The following is a 22363-nucleotide window of genomic DNA, read 5'->3' on the forward strand; positions in this document are numbered from 1 at the left end:
ATTCATGGGTGAACAAAGTAAAACTGCATATCAGTGGAGACAGAGGCATTTTAAAACCACAAACACGGTTTCATTCAATTGTATTTCCAACGCTTTGTCTATCTTTTTCTTTGATCAAAGAGAGCAAAATCGTCCCTAAAGAAAGTCTTAATTTCCTTCACATAACATTAAGACTTTCTTGTTTCAATTTCCGTAAATTATATATATTTTCCTTGTCTTTCATATCCAAAATAGTTTATTTGTAGGCTAGATTCATTTTTTAAGTATATTAATCTTTTACTCATTTTGTTGCCTTCAAATTTAATAAGAACAATGGGTAACAAAAGGTAGACTATAAGTTGGATCAACTGTTCAAGCCGACATTTTGAACAATGGGTAGCAAACTTAACATAGATTAATATATTGTGACATTAACATCATCTGCAACTAATTGTAGTGTTATTAACAAATGTGAAAGTTGTATATCTTCATCACATATACTTTTTGCACAATTTGATACATAACAAAATTGACCTCAGCTTCATCCTGCTAACCATGCAACATCAGTTTTTAGATATGGTGTATTTACTCCAGCTTCTATATAACACTATATGTGTGCAAAACTGTATTGTCACTCATTAAATAAATATTTGATTGTTGCAAGAATAAGTAAATTGAAATAAAACTATTTTGGTTACATGATATGAAAGTGTAATGATGCAACCTTCAATTTTCATTCATAATACAATTTTGATGTAGTTGGTAAGAGCATCATCATTGTGTAACCATGAATTTCATATACTTTATACTTAAAATGTACGACAGTTAGTAAGGCTCTGACAGCTGAAATGACATATACTTTTTTCTTAGTTTCATTGAATACAAGATTTGTCACAACTTGATTATCCTAACCTTGCAGAAGCTCTTCATTAAGCAATGTTCCAAATAAATCATAGAAGCTCTTCATTAACCAATTCTAAATTTGTCATATTAATGTCCAAAATTGTTGGAACTTATGTACAAATTAATTTTTTCACACTCAAGTAACGCGCAATTAGCACAAAATCACTATCGACCCATACGAATTACGAATCCATAGCAATTTTATCGATTTGTAATACGTATCGGATTCTACAAAGGACAATTTTGTAATTGTCGATAATGGCCTGGTCGTCCAAGTATATTGGTGGGTGCAACAAGCAAATTTGTTGTACCATGGTTTGCTTCATAAAAGCGCAAACCATATGCAGTTTTCTTCAATGCTCTTCATTTTTGAATTTGAAGAGACCTGTGCAGTGACCAATGGAAGGAAGAACGCATCGCGTTGTAGCAAAGATGAGGATTGAGCTAGGAATGGAAGACGAAGCAGGTCCATCTAACACCCAACAACAACGCTCTACTCCACCACCATCACGGTTAAGCACCCTCAACAAGGAACTGGAAATGGTTCTTGCCACCCTGCCTGGTAAGAATGTCCAAACCCCTGCGTTGTACTGAATGCATTTGTATTTTCAGTGACAAACACAATATTATGTCAGCATTAATGTTTTCAGTGACAGACACTTTCTTTGGTAACCGCCTAATACTGACTGTCGATAACGAAAATGTTATGAACAGTGACGCCCAAACATGTGTAGAAACAAGCTTCATGATGATGAATCAAGTTGATTCAAGTAGTTTTGATGATGACAAAAAGCCCAAGAGAATGATTTCAAGATTGAGTCAACAAGTCCAAGATCAAGTTTAATTTCAAGTTTCATGAGAAGAAATCAAGAAGATTCAAGAATCAAGAGAAGTTTGATTTCAAGATTCAAGAGAAGATGAATTCAAGATTCAAGAGAAGAAATCAAGAAGACGTCACAAGGGAAGTATTGAAAAGATTTTTCAAAAAACAAACATAGCACAATTTTGTTTTTCAAAAGAGTTTTTCTCAAAATTTTCTAAGTTACCAAAGTTTTTACTCTCTAGTAATCGATTACCAGTTTCCTGTAATCAATTACCAGTGGCAAAGTTTGATTTCAAAAGCTTTTACTGAATTTGCAACGTTCCAATTGTTTTCTAAATGGTGCAATCGATTACAATGTATTGGTAATCGGTTACCAGTGTATCTGAACGTTGAAATTCAAATTCAATTGTGAAGAGTCACATCTTTTCATAAAATGCTCTGTGTAATCGATTACATGGTTTTGGTAATCGATTGTCAGTGACAAGTTTTGAATAAAAATCAAGAGATGTAACTCTTCCAATGGTTTTTAGGTTTTTCTCAAGGTTATAACTCTTCCAATGGTTTTCTTGACCAGACATGAAGAGTCTATAAAAGCAAGACCTTGACTTGCATTTCAATAACTTTTTAACAATTCTTTAGAACAACTTTTGAGAAAACTTTGCTACTTATTCTTCTTCTTCTTCTTCCTTTGCCAAAAGCTTTCTAAGTTTTCTGGTTTCCAAACCTTGTTCTTTCATAGAAAACAAAAGTGTGCTATTCATCTTTTTCATTTTCTTCTCCCTTTTTCCAAAAAGAATTCGACAAGGACTAACCGCCTGAATTATTTTGTGTCTCTCTTCTCCCTTTGCCAAAAAGAATTCGACAAGGACTAAATGCCTGAATTCTTTTTGTGTCTCTCTTCTCCCTTTTCCAAAAGAACAAAGGACTAACCGCCTGAATTCTTTTGTGTCCCCTTTCTCCCTTTTCAAAGAATTCAAAACGACACAGTCTGAGAATTCTTTTGATTCTTCCCTTTCCCTTAAACAAAAGATTTCAAAGGACTAAACATCTGAGATATCTTTTGTTTCCCCTTCACAAAGTTTCAAAGGACTAACTGCCTGAGAACTTTGTCTTAACACATTGGAGGGTACAACCTTTGTGATACAAGTAGAGGGTACATCTACTTGGGTTGTTGTAACTGAGAACAAGAGAGGGTACATCTCTTGTGGATCAGTTCAACTGGAGGGTACATCCACTTGGTTGTTCAAAGAAAACAAGGGAGGGTACGTCCCTTGTGGATCTTTGCTTGTAAAGGGTTTTACAAGGTTGAAAGAAATCTCAAGGATCGCAGGTCGCTTGGGGACTGAATATAGGTACGAATTGTTGCCGAACCAATATAAAACTCTTGTATTTGTCTTCTTCTTCCCTACACTCTTTAATTTCTGCTGTGCACTTTTAATTATCGCTTTTACTTTTGGTTAAGTTTCAATTATTGTTCTTTACTTTCTTAACTTTGTAGTAAAAGCCTAATTGAATATAGTAACATTAAGAAGGATGGATTTTTAATTAGTAAAGGTTCATTAATAATTAATTCAACCCCCCTTCTTAATTATTCTAAGGCCACTTGATCCAACAACATGCTATTTTTTACAAAATGTTCTCTTCATTAGACTATTGGTTAAATCTTCATTTCTAGACCAAAAAAATAATGCTTATAGAATATGAATTTTGTTAATTCAATGTCAATTTTGTGTCATCGTTGTATAATAATCTACTGCTATAGATACTAAAGATCATGCTTGAAGAGAGAATTTTGTTAGAATCTTCATTTCTAGATCAAGTATGTATTGTTCATCCTTAAGTGCTTTACACATTAATATTTTTTATATAACATTCCAAGTATTATATAAATATTAGTCTGTGGTTACTTCTATGTTTATGTGTTTTGATTGTGTTCTGTTTTGGGTTTATAGCAAAGGTTATTGCATTTTGTTTTGGGAGTTGGATACCAATCTTGCAATTGAAAAACAAGTGGACATTATTCCTTGATTAACAGTGTTTATACTCTTCTCTTCTTTGATTATCATTGATATACCATTTAGTCTATATTGATACAGTACTTTTAAAGTTGATAATAAAACCTTTGTTCTGTTATGTTTTGAAACTGGTATTCGAGCAATTTATGAGTGCTGCAGTTTTTTCAATGTCATTATATTTGTGTATTAGTTGGTTGTTCTATTTTTTCAAGGTCATTACATTTTGATTTAATTAACATATCATTTTTCAGTTATTTTGTACAACTAACCAACTTATTTGTCTCATTCTAATGTTTTATCTATTTCAAATGTAGACTTACGGTGAAGCTAGTAGGTCATTTACTGTGAGGTAGAAAGACGAGCTAGACCATTACTGGCATTTGCTTGACAATGATGGAAATTTGCATACTGTTCTCTACAGCCAAGATTTGGACAAACCAACTATTGTAGCAGGGTGGACAGCACTGGGGGATTTCTATCACCTAACCGGAGACCATCAAGTGTCGTTAACCCATTATGGTAAAAGTGTATTCTTTCTGACCATATTCAAGAGCAGTAGCCATCCAAAATCATTCCCAAGATGGCACTCATTATACCATCAAGTGCCAAATGCGATCACTTTCAACGTGCTTCTCACTCAGCGCAAAATGACCTGCAACAGCCTGTTAAGCTACTTTCCAATTTACTTATTCAGTCAACCAATCTTTATCTCCTAAGTTTTAAATTTCATCTATTTATCACATAACATTATTCTTAATATTAGGACGCTCCAAGCATCATGTATCATTTTCTTAGAGACAAAGGTTGGACTCATTTGAATTTGGAGGACATTATAGAATGCAGGATTGTGTTCATCACTGGAGAAAGATAGCTAAAATTGGATCTGGATGGAAATATTTTTGTGAAACCCAGCCCTTCAAAGCTAGCATGGAAATTATCTTCGAATTCCCTGATCTAACAGTTAACTATGTTTTATTTTGGTCATGTTTATGAATTAAGTTTAATATTATTATGGCTTTTGTTAATATTTTATAAGTTGACACTTTATTTTGTGGTCATGCTTTTGCTACAAACAATTTGTCGAACATTATCCCTTTGTAAATTACCAATTTCTTATATAATAGTTGTTTTACTATGTCTTGATCATAATTTTTTTGCAATATTGAAGTAACATTTGTAATTTTTTGTAAATTGCACACTTATTTGCTTCTCAACCTTTTGCGACAAACATTGTCTTTAATCCATGTCATTCACATCTGTATTGTCAATTGTATTTCTCAGCGACCTGTGTATTGAAATTTTTGTTTTTCTTCTTATGGTTTAGCCACACAATATGAACTAGGCAATTGAAATATTTATCAAGAAAGTAACAATTACTACCATAAGCAGCATTTTTTTCATGTATTTAATAGAAAAATAGTAGATTAATTACATCATCTAAAAAAATTATGTCTAATGTCTACAAACCCACATTTTCTTCATTCAGCTGTTAATAGTAAGTAATCTGCCACATATGATACCATCACAATTCTTTTTAATTAACACGAAAATGATTTTTTAAGTATCATATTATTGTGATGCATTGGCGGAAAATTAATAATATATACCACTATTGCACATTATTTTTATACACAATCAAAATAGTACCAATAAACAAAAAAAAAGGTTATTCAAGCATACAAATGAAAAATTTGTAACGATTTTATACATCCATGATTCATATCAGATTGACGAATGGAACATTTTCAAATTATCCGAAATCTTCTGGGTGTGCAAGTATATTGGTAGGTGCATGAAGCAAAACTGAGGTTGTTGAAACATGGTTCAGTCTTTAAAGCACAAACATGGATTCATGAGTTTCCTTTGCATTTCAAAACCTCATGTGCTTCTTCCATCAGCAGTGGAAAAACCATGGATAATGTGCCAAAAATCAAGACAGAGCCTGGCTTCGAAGATGAAAATGGTCCATCGCACCACGACAGAGCCATGCTCCACCAACATCACTACAGACAGCTATCAACCGGACAACTAACACGTGTCCAAGCCCTGCGCCTGGTAAGATTGTTGTTACCTATACACTATAATTAGATTTTTTTATTGTGTTCCACGGAGCTGACATCAAGTTAGTGTTAATGTAGTGACATTTATTGATGCCAATATTTTAATGCCATATGGAGTTCAGAGTTGATGCAAATCGAAAAAACTGAACTTGAAATGTTCCAGACCATACTTGCAAAGGATCAGGTCAACCATTTATTATCATATAACTATCATTTCCAATTACCATATTGATTTTTGAACCATTGTGCTACACCTAAGCAGCCAATTAGGCTCATTCTAATGTTAAACTATTTCAAATGTAGATGTTTGGTGAAGTCAGTAGGCCTTTTGCTGTTAGATGGAAAGACCAACTTGATCATCACTAGCATTTAATTGACAAACATGACAATCTGCATGATGTTGTCTACAATAAAGATTTGACCAACCCAACCATTTTGCACGGATGGACAACACTAAGGACTTTCTATGGGCTCGAGGGAGATCACTATGTTACATTAGCCTATTATGGTCAGTCTCTCTTCTTGCTAAACCATATTCAAAACAACCAGTGTTGCAAAATCTTTTCCAAAATGGCACTCATTATATCATCAGGTGCCGAATTCAGTGACTTTCAACATGCTTCTTAATGAATACAAGGCCACGTGCAACAGCTTGGTAAGATACTTAGTTACATACTTCATTAATTAACAAGCATCTTCGTTTGTTTTTTTTTTTAATTATCCATTAACTCAAATTCATTTATTGGTTATGGCAGGATGTTCCAAGTAGTATGTACAACTTCATGAAAGAGAAACGGTTCACTCAATTGAACATAGCATACTGTGCCGAAATGCCGCTTTGTTTACAATTAGTGGCGAAAGACGACAAAAATTGGATCTGGATGGAGAGATTTTTCCAAATCCCAAAGCTTCAAAGCTGGAATTTGTTTGAATTTCCTGATCCCAATGTCAACTATGCTTTCATTTGGCCTTGTTTATAAATTTATTGCAATATTGAAGTAACATTTGTAAATTGCACACTTATTTGCTTCTCAACCTTTTACGACAAACTTTGACTTTAACAACATGACTTTGTTATTTCCGTTATGGTATATAACACCTGCTTTTATTTTGTATCATCATCAAATTTCATTTATACATATCAATTATCCGCTTTTTTATCCTATATTGCTTTTTATCTCATTCAATTGCTTTTAAATTTAAAAAATTACAATATTATATAATATTATAACTATATAATTGACACTTATACTATCAATTATATTTTTTCAACTTATTCGTAAGAACGCACGGATTACTAGTTATTTTAATTGGAATCACCAAATCACATGACCAGCTGTGATAGGATATGCTGCCACTAAATTTTTTCAATTCTACGTACTTCTGCTACAGTATTACTATACTAAAATAAAGAAATTCTTAAATTTTACGGATCGTTATTGTTTCTCACTTTAATAAAAAGATTTCAAGAGTTTAATTCTGATAGTACAGATTTTTTTTATATCGTTAATAAATCAATATATTTTGAATAGAATTTTTTGAAATAATAATTATAAAATTAATAATATTTAATTATATAATAAATTATAATTGAATAAAATTTATTCCGTCAATGTATTTTAATACTACATTACATAACAAATTTCCATAAGAATTTTCCTTCAGGAAATGAAATGGAGCTATAAAAGCACTCTAGCACAATAATTTTTTAAGCAAAAGACGGAAGTCTCCTTTGAAATTTATCAAATTATTTCTTTACCATATAATGGTTAAATATTCGCAAGTTTTGTTTGACCAAATTTAGACAAAAAATAACTGTTTATCTTTAGTGATATTGCTTCTTAGTGAAGTGTTTTGCATTTACAAACTTAAATTTGAGATTTTATTTAAAGGGAACAAACTTAATTTTACTTACCAAATTAGTGTTCAATTTTTAAGTCACCATGACATTCATATAAAATATTTATTAGCTTTGTTGATAACTATTATATCCATTTTAAAATATAAGTTGTTTAAAGTTGATAGATAGGTATTAAAAAAAATAATTAATTTATTAAATTTCACAACAAATATCAGTAATTTTCTTAATATATCCTTTTATCTCTAATTAAATAGTAATCATACTCATTTACTCCTACTTCACATAATTTTCATTTATAATAACCAATTCCTATACAAACTTGCTGAAAAAATAAGTGATTTTTGGAGTTATAAAAAAATATATATCATTTTCGGTGCTACTTGAAAAAAATGAGTAATTTTTTTAATTAATTAATGATATAAATGCATGAGTAAATATTAGTGACTTAGAAAAAAAAAAGTTCACAAGAATTAAAAAGATTGTTGTATTGATGCATAAGTATTGATTGATTTGAGGATAATTTTGAAAAAAAAATATTTAATGTACTATTGATTTAGTAAAATGACTTATATTTTGAAACAAATATTTTTCTAAAACGAAAAAAGGGAGTATAAAGAAAAAGAGAGAAATGCAAGCATACATTATAAAGTATAATAATGTTATATCTTTTGCAAATTCTTCAAGAAAACTCTCTAATATTTAATGAAGAAAGTATTAAATGAAAAAAAATAAATTATTTGATATCTTGAAAATTTAAAAATATATACTTTTTCTTATCCTTTTTATAAGAAACATATTAGAGGGTTTTTTTTAATCTTTTCTTATACTTCTTTCATGTTAAAATTAGTGTTCTCCTAAGTTATTTTACACATAAAAAAAATAATACATAGATAAAAAAATATTAAATTAATCTTATTATTAATTAATATTACATTGAACAAGTAAAGTAATACTTATTAGAGGCATTAGTGAAAAAAATAATTAATATTACATTGAAAAGTTAACCTAACACTTATTTTGAGATAAAATATTTTTTCAAATATGATATTTATCATGGAATGAACTAAGTAAGAGCTAATGTAAATGTGTATTTCATTTATCATTTTTCCCACAAAAAATACTCTTGATTATGAATCATTTTTATGAGTTCAATAAATAATAAGAAAATAATTAATGTCTTACTAACTGAGAGATTAATGAATATTCCATCCCTTCTAAAATATAAGTCAGTTTTAGAGAAAAAAATTCCAAAATATAAGACGTTTAATAAAATCAATACTACATTAAATATATTTTTTCAAAATTATCCTTCATCAATATTTCATGCATTAATACAAAAGTCTTATTAATTTTTGTAAACTTTTTTTTTTAAGTCACTAGTGTTTACTTATGCATTTATACCATTGATTAATTCCAAAATTCACTTGTTTTTCGTTAAGTAGCACATGATACAATGGAGTTAGGTGAAGTGAAAATGTCTTAGTCCATCAAATTTGTATAATAATTTGTTATTATTAATAAGAATCATGTGTAGTGGGAGTAAACGAGTATAGGAACACTATTTAATTAGAGATAAAATGGTATATTAGAAAAATCACTAATATTTTTTATGAAATTCATCAAATTAATTATTTTTCTTAATAATTGTGCAACAACTTTAAACCACTTGGAATGAAGGGAGTAGTATTTTGAGAAATTTCCAATAATAACTAAAATAATAAATATATTAATGATGAGGGGGATTACATCATAGCAAAAATTAAAAGTAATAATTTTTTTTAAAAAAATAAGAGTGTGTTTCATTAATGCTGGTGGTAATTTTAGGAAAAAAAAACAAATAACTTTATGATAAATTTAATACTTTTAAATAATTTTCTTAATGTGACCAATCAGTTAATTAGTAAACTAATTAAATATTAGAAAGAGATATAAGAGTATATAAAATCATAAGAAATGTTAGTAAGGTACTAAAATGATTTTTCGAATAATCATAATGTTTTTCGAATCTCACTTTTTTTTTCAATTCAGAATCTCACTTTTTTATTAAATGCATTTCAGTTATAATTTTTAATAAATCTTAACTAACAATTCACAATCTGCAAAAAAAAAAAAAAGTATGTTTAAAAGTGATTTCAGTAAACTTATTTATGTCATGTTTGAAAGTGAATTCAGTAAACTTATTTATATCATGACTGAAAAAATTAGTTAGAAATTCAAAAATAATTAGTACTTAAACTTTTAAGCTAACTTATATAAAATTATAAATGTTGAATAAAATTAACGAACAAAATAATTAAAAAATATAAAATGAGATAAATGACATATTTAAAACAAGTAATAAGAAAATTAAATATATATTTAAAAAATATAAAATGAGATAAATGACATATTTAAAACAAGTAATAAGAAAATTAAATATATATTTTAAGAATAAAAAGTGAATAAAATATAAAAAAAATTATAAGTTAATGTTTTAAAAATAATCTACTAAATAATGTTTCAAAAATGTTAAAATATATTTAAAAAAAATTTATTTACAAATTTTTGGACTAATAAAAAAAATTAAAAACTGGTTGAAATGACGTACGATAGCCTTAATCTAATATATTTAATATAGTATGGGTATGTGAATTTTTTTTCTTCAAAACAGTTATTATTACTTATTAGTTATCGTCCCCTTGCCCACCACGGAAGAAGATGCTTGTCCTTTAAGAGTGAGTTGCGTTATACTGTGTGTGAAGTGCCAACATATTTCCCTCCCTCCCCACTAACCATCCTAGTAAGTCCTTTTCCCCCCAAAATATATATCTATATCTAAATCATATATTTATGCTTTATTTAACTTTTCTTCCTAAAGCTAGGAATAGACTAAATCTTTCCTCTGCCTTCTCTTTCTTTTTGTGTCTCCATTTCCGTGGGTTCAAACGGCGTCCATTGTTGTTTTCTTCAAGTCTTCCATGTGTACACATAATTCGTAGCATTTCAACTTGTCAATTGCTGCGTGTGCGTGTTTTCTAACCATATGATATGCTGTGAATTATGAAACTTTGAACTTAAGAAGTGCAGAATTTTTTCTTCCTCTGCACACTTTCACCGTCGTCATAACTATATTCCCGATTTCCTGGTGATAAGAGGGTGATCACGATGAGCCATTCTCTCTTTCTTCCTTTCTTTTTTTTTTTAAATAAAAAATTCTTGTGGTCTGGTAGGTGACAAAATCAAACAACATTTTTTTCTAATTTTTGTTTTCTTGTCTGGATTCGTGAATTCAAGCGTCTTTATGTTTTTCAATCTCCACCGAACCAGCACATTTCGAGAAGCAATATATTTGTCTAGAAAGTTTGTTCCAGTTTTCAACATTCAACGCAACACAACACTCTTCTTGTTTGCATTTATTTATTGCTCTGTTTAATAGTCGTGATCGAATCTCACTTTGTAAGCATACCGTTGCTTCACTTCTCCGAGTGCTTGCTTGAAGTTTCACATTTGGTGAATTCATTAAATGCCAACTCGCTCCTGCAACTTGATTTGCTTTCAAACTACTCACATTGATTCTTTCTTTAGTACGAATTTAATTCCAATCCAAAACAAGGAAAGAAAAAAAAAACAAACAATAAAAGCTAGGAAATCTGTGTAGTGTGTTGTTCAGCTTTGTTCCAACCTGTCACTGATTCCGTAATCTGCGTTTGTTAATTGCAAGTTATTTAGTTTGTGATACTTTGTTTGAGGTGTTTTATTTTTTAATTTTTGAATAGTTGGAGCGTTGGAGGCAGTGATCTGACATGGATGTGGAGAATGGCGAAGAGAGGAAACATGATGACGCAAGCACGTCAGAGAATCGTGCAGAAACCAGCACGAATGGGGAAAAGGAAGAAAAGAGCAAACAACAGGAAAAGCCCGAGACAGTTCCATTTCACAAGCTGTTCGCTTTTGCAGACTCCACTGACATTCTTTTGATGGCTGTTGGGACCATTGGAGCCATTGGAAATGGTTTGGGTTTGCCTCTCATGACTTTGCTGTTCGGTCAAATGATTGATAGCTTCGGTAGTAACCAGCGAAACACTAACGTTGTCGAAGAAGTATCCAAGGTAATGCCAAAAAACGTGTATTGGTGGTTGGTTACTGATTTTGTTAAGTATGTTTTTTAAGCCTTGTTAGAAGTTATGATGATCTTTGGTTGTTTGATTGATCAAAACTGCAGGTTTCTCTTAAATTTGTGTACTTGGCAGTAGGATCTGGGTTGGCAGCGTTTCTCCGTTAGTACTATATTTTACAATAAGATCATTGCGGTTTGTGTTAAACCATTTGAGTTTTCTAGATACTGAAGTTGAGAGAAGTATTTCATTTTTCAGAGGTGACTAGTTGGATGGTCACCGGGGAGAGACAAGCTGCACGGATAAGGGGATTGTATTTGAAAACAATTCTGAGACAAGATGTTGCTTTCTTTGATAAGGAAACGAACACGGGAGAGGTGATAGGGAGGATGTCTGGTGATACGGTTCTCATACAAGATGCCATGGGTGAGAAGGTATGATATGATGTGCTGCAACAACTTAATTTTGTACGCTTGAATGAAAATTAGGAGCATAAAGCCACTTTGTAGATGCTCAATGTTTGCTTTTTTTGGAACAGGTTGGCAAATTTCTGCAGCTAATAGCAACATTCATTGGGGGATTTGTGATAGCATTTATCAAAGGGTGGCTTCTTACTGTTGTCATGTTGTCCACTCTTCCACTCCTTGCTTTGTCAGGTGCTACTATGGCCGTCATCATAGGCAGGATGGCTTCTCGAGGTCAAACGGCTTATGCAAAAGCTGCACATGTAGTTGAACAGACCATTGGATCAATAAGAACCGTATGTTGTTTGTTGAAAACCTAAGTAGATATCTGTGGAACTCTATAATTTCTCGGTTGAGAATGTGCTTATTGCTTGTTGCTTATGTCTTGACAGTGCTATGATGATCATATTTTCTTTCCCTGTGTATATTTCCAGGTTGCATCCTTCACTGGGGAAAAGCAAGCAGTATCTAGTTATAGCAAATTTCTTGTAGATGCTTACAAATCAGGAGTTCATGAAGGTTTCATAGCTGGAGCTGGTCTAGGCACAGTTATGTTAGTTATTTTCTGTGGTTATGCTTTGGCTGTATGGTTTGGCGCAAAGATGATAATGGAAAAAGGATATAATGGGGGCACAGTGATTAATGTGATTATTGCCGTGCTAACTGCTTCAATGTAAGTAGCATTCTTTAAAATGTATTTCCACTGCTAAGGAAGCTTGACAGTTCATTGCTTTTTTTATATACAACACAACCACATATAGAGATAAATAGGTCCATACTTCAACTTTTTTGTATAATTTTTTCTCCATGTCTTAGGTCTCTTGGAGAAGCATCCCCTAGCTTGAGTGCTTTTGCTGCAGGTCAGGCTGCAGCTTACAAAATGTTTCAGACAATTGAAAGGAAGCCAGAGATAGATGCTTATGATCCAAATGGAAAAATATTAGAAGACATTCAAGGCGAAATAGAGTTGAGGGATGTTTATTTCAGTTATCCAGCAAGACCTGAGGAACTGATATTTAATGGATTCTCTCTTCATATACCAAGTGGTACAACTGCGGCTTTAGTTGGACAAAGTGGAAGTGGAAAGTCTACGGTTATCAGCTTGGTAGAAAGATTCTATGACCCGCAGGCAGGTGAAGTTCTTATTGATGGCATCAACCTGAAAGAATTTCAGCTTAGGTGGATTAGAGGAAAAATTGGCCTTGTCAGCCAGGAGCCGGTGTTGTTTGCATCTAGCATTAAGGATAACATTGCATATGGAAAGGAGGGAGCAACAATTGAAGAGATTAGATCTGCATCTGAACTTGCAAATGCTGCTAAATTCATTGATAAGCTTCCACAGGTTCTATGCTCTGGCCAGAATACCTCAATTTCAAGGCTATTTCTTGATTCGTAATCTTGGAACTTGTTAAGTAACATTCAGCTTTTACCTTTGCATGCAGGGATTGGACACAATGGTTTGTGAGCATGGAACTCAGCTGTCTGGTGGGCAGAAGCAACGCATTGCCATTGCAAGAGCAATCCTGAAAAATCCGAGAATCCTACTTCTAGATGAAGCAACAAGTGCACTTGATGCAGAGTCTGAAAGGGTAGTGCAAGAGGCTCTAGACAGGATCATGGTCAACAGAACTACTATTGTAGTGGCACATCGCTTGAGCACAGTGAGGAATGCTGATATGATTGCTGTCATTCATAGAGGGAAGATGGTTGAGAAAGGTATGACACAAGTTCATTGAAAACGTGCTTTCTTTTCAATTTTCCATTGATTAAACCGTTGATCATATATGCAGATGATTAATTCATTGATTCTGATGCAATTCATGCATATAAAGTAGAATTCAAATCATCACAATTTTGTTTGCCAATATCTTACTATAACTTTGTGTGTTTATTAATCAGGAACACACTCAGAATTACTCAAGGATCCTGAGGGAGCTTACTCTCAACTTATACGCCTACAAGAAGTAAGCAAAGAGACAGAAGGAAATGCTGACCAACACGACAAGACTGAACTTTCTGTAGAATCCTTTAGACAATCTAGTCAAAAGAGATCACTTCAAAGATCTATTAGTAGGGGTTCATCCTTAGGTAATAGTAGCCGCCACTCGTTTTCAGTTTCCTTTGGTTTACCCACAGGAGTTAACGTTGCTGATCCTGAACTTGAAAACTCACAACCCAAAGAAGAAGCACCAGAGGTTCCACTCAGCCGCCTTGCTTCCCTCAACAAGCCAGAGATTCCAGTTATTGTGATTGGATCTGTTGCCGCCATAGCAAATGGTGTTATATTTCCAATATTTGGCGTGCTGATTTCCAGTGTCATCAAGACGTTTTATGAACCATTTGATGAGATGAAAAAGGACTCCGAGTTTTGGGCACTGATGTTTATGATCCTTGGTCTTGCATCATTTCTTATAATTCCTGCACGAGGATACTTTTTTTCGGTGGCAGGATGCAAGTTAATCCAACGTATCAGGCTAATGTGTTTTGAGAAGGTTGTCAACATGGAGGTTAGTTGGTTTGATGAGCCTGAAAACTCAAGTGGTGCCATTGGTGCAAGGCTCTCAGCAGATGCTGCTTCTGTTCGTGCCCTTGTTGGTGATGCGCTGGGACTATTGGTTCAAAATTTCGCAACTGCATTGGCAGGTTTGATTATTGCTTTCGTTGCATCTTGGCAGCTGGCATTAATTATTCTTGTCTTGATTCCCCTGATTGGTGTAAATGGATATGTTCAAATGAAATTCATGAAGGGATTCAGTGCAGATGCAAAGGTTTGCTTTATTTTCCATTGCTGTACAAAGTTATATATGTAACTAACTGCATTATCCAGCTTATGAGACAAATTCTTAATATAGTACTGAATTTTTGCTGCTGCAGATGATGTATGAGGAAGCAAGCCAAGTTGCTAATGATGCAGTTGGAAGCATAAGAACAGTTGCTTCTTTCTGTGCTGAAGACAAGGTTATGGAACTATACAAGAAGAAATGTGAGGGCCCAATGAAAACAGGGATACGGCAAGGGTTGATCAGTGGATCAGGATTTGGGGTTTCATTTTTCTTACTGTTTTGTGTTTATGCAACCAGTTTCTACGCAGGAGCTAGACTTATGGACTCTGGGAAGACAACATTCTCAGATGTTTTCCAGGTACCAACTCATTCATACTTGCAACATTCATTATAAACTTTTGAGAGGGAAAAAATGTGTATAAAGAATATTACTGTATTATATTTCAACATTATGTTTTTCCTTCTTAAAAATGTAGTTGTTTTCTTGTTTTGCAGGTCTTCTTTGCATTAACTATGGCAGCTATTGGAGTCTCCCAATCAAGCTCCTTTGCTCCTGACTCAAGCAAAGCCAAGTCAGCTACTGCTTCCATATTCGGAATAATTGATAAGAAGTCAAAGATAGATTCCAGTGATGCGTCTGGTAGCACACTGGATAGCATTAAGGGAGAAATTGAGCTTCGTCATGTGAGCTTTAAGTATCCTTCTAGGCCTGATATGCAGATTTTCCGAGACCTCCGCTTGACTATCCATTCCGGCAAGGTAAAGTTTGTGTTTTATATTTTAACTCCATTTCATTTCAAAAGGTAGCTTAAATGCACGTGTGTAACAACTAATTATCACTAGCAAAATTGTTCAGACGGTGGCTCTTGTTGGTGAAAGTGGAAGTGGAAAATCCACAGTGATTGCCTTGTTGCAAAGATTTTATGATCCTGATTCAGGACAAATCACACTTGATGGGGTAGAAATTAGAGAGTTACAACTGAAGTGGTTAAGGCAGCAAATGGGTCTTGTAAGCCAAGAGCCAGTTTTGTTCAATGAGTCTCTACGTGCCAATATTGCCTATGGAAAAGGAGGTGATGCTACTGAAGCAGAAATCATAGCTGCAGCAGAATTGGCCAATGCTCATAAATTCATTAGTGGCTTACAACAGGTAAAATAAATATTTAAAGAAACATTTTTTTTAGCTTTCTTTATGTTATCATGTCTTTGCAACATTACCAAGATAGACTTTGTATCTTATTGGATGAGTTGTTCTTAGTGGCAAATGTGTTTGACTTAACACTTATATTTCCTCCTATGATAGGGTTATGATACTATAGTGGGAGAGAGGGGAACCCAATTATCTGGTGGGCAGAAGCAACGGGTAGCAATTGCTCGTGCCATAATTAAAAGTCCAAAGATATTGCTACTTGATGAGGCTACAAGTGCATTAGACGCTGAATCAGAAAGAGTTGTTCAAGATGCATTAGACAAAGTCATGGTGAACAGAACCACTGTGGTTGTGGCACATCGTCTATCTACAATAAAAAATGCAGATGTGATTGCTGTTGTGAAAAATGGAGTTATAGTGGAGAAAGGGAAGCATGAAAAGCTCATTAACCTCAGTGATGGATTTTATGCTTCCTTAGTCCAACTTCACACAAGTGCCTCAACAGTATGAGTTTTGCCTCTTTGCCTAATTCCAAATTCCAATCTTCCTCCCTTTTTTTATTTTTTATTCTTCTTCTTTATTCTATATATTTTTTTAGAACTTCAACAGAAGATTATCTCAAATATTTGCTTCCATTTTCTAGTAATAAGTTTGATTCATGTTATCATTAATGTAATATTGTCAATAACAATAAAATAGGTGACCAAAAATATGTGAGAACGATGGGATCAGCTGCCATAGTTTGATAGTAATATAGCAATATTTTGCCATTAATATTGTTCCACGTCTTTCTATCTTTCTTACAGTCGTTTGCCTACAGATTTCAATGGTTGTCGTTTTCCAATAAAGTTAGTCATACTATTTTGTGCTTTTTTATTGTATAATTGGCGTTGGTCCTACTAATTTTTTTTTTAATACTTATGCTTAGATGTTGTCACTTGTATTAGGGGTGAAGAAATGTGAAAGGAGGACGATGGAATTGACTTTTATGTTTCTAAATAGGCCAAACTTAAGACTAGACTAAAAATAGTCCACCAAATTTTATGATAAAAATTAATTATTAACCAAGTGAGATAATTTATACCTTCAACATAATAAAAATAAATTGAAGTTAACCAACATGTATTATTTCAATCCTTAGAATAGAGCTAGATTTGATTAAAAAGGTGATGTAAAAATAATTTCATAGCATTCTAGAATTCCCTCTGACCGTGATACCGATGAGGTAGAACAACAATAAAAGTGGGAACGTCATGCAAGACGAAATTGCATCCATTATTATAACTAAAAAAGGTGGAAATTAACCTACCAAATCTGAAAGTGGCGCGTTTTCGTGCTTGCCACTTGGTGAACATGTTTATTGAAAAAGAAAGTTAAGTAATGGGTTAATTAATTAATCCATAAGACCCATCCCGTGGAATTATAAAAAATATTAATTATAATTTTCTAAATTTTAAAAGAATTAAACAATAAAATATTATAAAATAAATAGTTAAAAAAAATTAAAGTTGTTATATTTTTTATAACTTCACCATTAAAAACAAAATCAAAGTCGTGAATTTTCATTTCCTAAAAAGTCGTACAAATTCTTATGATTTATTTTTAGTTGAGAACTAATTCAAAAAATACCCAGAGTATATTCTAAATAGAATTACCCTCTTTTGGTTGAAACCCACATAAGATACATAGTATGTATGGTTTTTACATAGTGTAGCTGGTTTTTATATGTGATGGGGGTGGGTGATCGGTGTTAGGAACTAGTGCGCGGGTGCACTTACTGTAGTTTGGCTTCTATTATAAGTTATTTTGCAGTAAAAAAAAGTTGTAAGAAGTTACTATATATTCTCATAAATGCGTTAGTTGATTTTCTTTTAATATAGACTTAAATATTTTTTTTCTGTAATTCAATGTTTTTTTTTTCTTCTAAATTTATTTATTTTTGTTTTAGTTTTTACAAAATATATTTTTCTTGTCTTTCATCCTTAAATCCTTAAATGTTATCTAAAGTGTTTTGAACGGTAAAAAAAAAATGTTCCGAATAGTTAAAAAGTGTTATCTAAAATGTTTTAAAGATAAAAAATTAAATACACATGTTTTGTAAGGATTAAAATAATATTTTTTCAAGGAAGAAAAACAGTGTGGGTTGAGAAAAAGTATTTAAACCTTTTATATATTGCTTTTGGTATTATTACTTTTTCTAACGTATAACACTATGTATATTTTATAACATTTTATTATTGTATATAAACTTATATACACATAAAAAGTTAAAATAATACAATTTTTTTTAAAGGTAAAATAATTTATAAGATTATATGACTTCCTATTCAAATATAAATAATTATTGGGTTTTTATGAGAAAAAATTCGAAAAAGTAGCTATAACTTATGCCTTACTATATTTAGAAATATATTACCATGAAACTATTTTATATATATATAACCAGAAAGTTTAACCTTCCCACCGGATCTAGCTATAAATCTATATTATGCATACATCTTAAGTTGTACCCGATTACAAATAAAAAAGAAGCAAACATTTAAAAAATCAAATTGATTTTTAATTAAATTATTTTGGCTTAAACAGTAAACACATAGTAAAATATTTAGAAAGTACTGTAGTTTAATAAAATCCAACTAAATATTTTATTCTATTAATGGCCGAGCCAATAAATTCTCATGAATATTTTTTTAATGTTATTAGAGGTTGTGGTTCCTCATGATTTTGATTAGTGGAAGTGGAACGATTTGATTTAACATTGTTTGTTGGGTGTGTTGAAGATAGAATTATAGTCTCGCCTGCCGAAATTATAGGCGAAGCTTTGTTTTTAGTGTTTTTTATTTTCAAAGAAAATAGAAAATAGGGATAAAAATATTTTAAAAAATATGTCCAAAACTGAAAACAATAAACTAATGCTTTTAGTCTTTTCTAAAGAAGTGAAAATAAGATAACATTAGAGTACTTTCTTCACTATACATGTTTTATAAATCTTAAAAAAAATTAAAAATGATAAGGAAAATAAAAAATAAACAGTCGCCTTAAATCTTAAAAAAAATTAAAAATGATAAGGAAAATAAAAAATAAACAGTCGCCTTAAATCTTAAGTTTTTTTTCCAATAAACAATAATATTTTCTTATTTTTACAAATTAAAATCATTGATTATATAAAAGAAGTAACAAAACGTGTATTAACAAGAATTAATAAATTATGATGATAAATAATTTAGTATTATGACACAATAATTAACAAAAATAACTCGTGCATCGCACGGGTAGAACGACTAGTTTGATAAGAAAAACTAATAGTTGCATTGACTTTAGAAAGTAATAAATGCTAAGGAAGAAATAAGATTACTATTATTAGTAGTAATAAATTTCTTATATTGTATTTTTAAATTTAAATAAATCAAAGCATCTACAGTAAAAGATATAAAAAACATCATAATTGTTAAATAATGGTGAAAATTACACATTTCAAGAAAGAAAAAATATAATAAAAATGTTTTCATCGTTAATCATAAAGATTTTATTTATTAAATAAAAAAAAGAGATAAAATTTTCAAAACTATAGAGAAAACTATAAAAGTAAATCATTTGAATTAAGATATATAATTTCTCACCTTATTTTTATTATGTTCTATATAAGTATTTCATCTTTACTCGAAAATTTTCGAAACTTTATGTTGGTTAAATATTACTATATATATTGGTTCCCATTTATATTGTGGTTGACGTACATAAGTAAGGTTTGCTAGATAGATGTAACCTGGAATTAGTTAGAAGTTTAAATTTTCAAGGATCGAGTGTCGCAAGGAATTGAAAAATATAAATCTTTTATTAAAAATTATGGTAGAGGTTCATTGAATATTACAGTATATCTTACAAAAACTTTTCACTTTTAACTTTTTAGCTATTTCAACTTTATAGCTAGTACCTCAAGGGTTAATCTCTACGTTAGGTGTACTTTCATCATTTCATTAATCTTTAACTTTCAAGAGAAAAATTATTTGAATGAATGCATTGAAAGTTATTTTTATTTCAACTTCTAAGATAATTTATTTATTATAATTGATAACAATCATCACTATAAATAAAGAAGAGAATTAGTGGATAAGATACACATGAAGACAAAATATGTGAGAAGAAAGATTGTGAAACAAAGTCACTTTGTTAAGAGAAAAGTGTCTGTGTGAGAGTGTTATCATTTTTTGTAACTATTGAGTGGAATACTCGGGTTTGTGGAGTGATACAGAATTTAGGGTGGGTTACAATCTTCTAATCATTTTTGTGATAGTGAAATACTTTTGAGATGATTCCGTGGACGTAGACAAGAGGTGTCAAATCACGTTAAATTTTTGTGTTTGTTAATATTTTTCCAACGGTGTAATCGTTGTTGTGTTCTCACGATCATTTGTGGGTGTGGGTAATTTTGTTTATGGGAGCATTGATTATCCAACAGGGGTATCAGTTACGGCTAAGAGCATGCAAAAGTTCAAGATATCGTTGTTTGATGGAAAAATAAATTTTATGATTTGACAAAGTACTATTCAAGACCTTTTGGTGCGACAAGGTCTTGACTAGGCGTTAGAAGATGAAAGACCGACTTCTATAAATGAAACCGAGTGGACTAAGATCCAAAGGAGGGTTGTGAGCACAGTTCGGTTAGCCCTTGCACCCGAGATAAAATACAACGTGTTGAAAGAGAAAACACCAAAGACCTTGTGGGAGAAGCTCGAGAATATCTATGCGTCAAAGTCGCTAACCAATCGCCTTTGTTTGGAGATGGAGTTGTATCAACTCAAAATGGAGATGAGAGGAGATCTCCATGACCACATCAACAAGTTCAATCAGCTAGTAAGCCAATCATTGAATGCAGATGATAAACTCTCTAATGAGGAGCAACACTGTTGTTGTTGGTCTCAATACCAAGTTCCTTCAAAGCTTTGATTCAAACATTGCTTGTAGGAAGATCAACTTTGAAGTTGGATGAGTTGATCGCCGCTCTTAGAGAAAATGAGAGAATGATGAGAACTGAAAATGTTGATGATGAACACCATGCATTAGTTGCATATGGTGGAGACTGAGTGAGGAAGGAAACATTCAAGGAGATATGATGGGTCAAGAGGAAGATCAAAATTGCAATCACATCCGCAACGAGATATGAGCAACATGTAATGCTACTATTGTAGTGAGAATGACCATGTGTAAGCGAGGTGCAAACAAATGAAGGAGGACTTGAAATTAAGAGATATGAACAAAGATGACATCAACTCCTAAGCTAATATAGTAAAAAGTGTTGAAGATGAAGATGACTTGTTTTTGGCAACAAACAACAAGGTAGCTAAAACAAAATGGGTGATGGATTTTGCTGTCTCAAAGCACAATTGTAGAGATCGAGAGATGTTTGACACTTTAAAAATCGATGGAGAATTCGGATATTTCAAGTTAGGGAATGGTGGAAAAATGAAGGTTGAAGGCATAGGGAGTGTGAGGATAAAGCTCCATGATGGTGCTATTTGAACTTTCTCAAATGTGAGGTTTGTACCTTTTGCTATTATGAATATCATTTTTATTGGAGAGATGATATCACAAGGATACAAGTATGTTGGTTCAAAGTGGAATGCAAGGTGTACAAGGGAAGACACTTGGTGTTGCGAGGACAAAAAAATAAAGGTAACTTTGCTATTTGGATGGACAAGCCTTGAAGATGAACCATGATAGCAAAGTGAAGAAGAAAGTAAAATTTTCTAATGTCGTAGAAGTGTTGGGAGATACTTTCATTTGAGGGGGAGTTTGTTCACTTTCAAATTGATCGAAGGATATTTTTCTTTTGGCTTGAGGGGGAGAATCGTAGAATTCCAAGCCAAAAGATAAGGTGCATTTAATGCATATTGGGAATTGAATTTTTACCACTAAAGTTTAAGTGATTTAAATGCAAAGTGAAAGATTTTATTTTATTAAATGAAGCCTATTTGAATGAATGCATTGAAAGTTGTTTTTGTTTCAACTTCCAAGAGAACTTATTTATTATAGTTAGTGACAATCTTCACTATAAATAGAGAAGAGAATTAGTGGAGAAGATACACATGAACAGAAAGTCTATGAGAAGAGAGATTGTGAAATAAAAAAATGTCTTTGTGTGAAAGTATTATCATTTATGGTAACTACTGAGTGGGGTACTTGGGTTAGAGTGATACACAATTTATGGTGTTACAATCTTGTAATCATTTT

At 31.8% G+C, this 22363-nt stretch overlaps 1 protein-coding gene across 1 annotated transcript; it reads left to right on the forward strand.

Moving 5' to 3' along the window:
- The first annotated feature begins 10489 nt into the window (after window positions 1-10489).
- On the forward strand, window positions 10490-16906 carry LOC100777909 (ABC transporter B family member 21). Its single transcript, XM_014763155.3, has 12 exons — window positions 10490-11729; window positions 11843-11897; window positions 11994-12169; window positions 12274-12495; window positions 12634-12872; window positions 13016-13541; window positions 13642-13915; window positions 14099-14967; window positions 15074-15340; window positions 15478-15741; window positions 15839-16132; window positions 16286-16906. Exons 1-12 carry the CDS (start codon window positions 11424-11426, stop codon window positions 16640-16642), a joined length of 3849 nt encoding a protein of 1282 aa, XP_014618641.1. The 5' UTR covers window positions 10490-11423; the 3' UTR covers window positions 16643-16906.
- Window positions 16907-22363: the final 5457 nt, after the last annotated feature.

The sequence above is a fragment of the Glycine max genome, chromosome 10 (genome assembly GCF_000004515.6).
Source record: "Glycine max cultivar Williams 82 chromosome 10, Glycine_max_v4.0, whole genome shotgun sequence".
Taxonomy (NCBI): domain Eukaryota; kingdom Viridiplantae; phylum Streptophyta; class Magnoliopsida; order Fabales; family Fabaceae; genus Glycine; species Glycine max.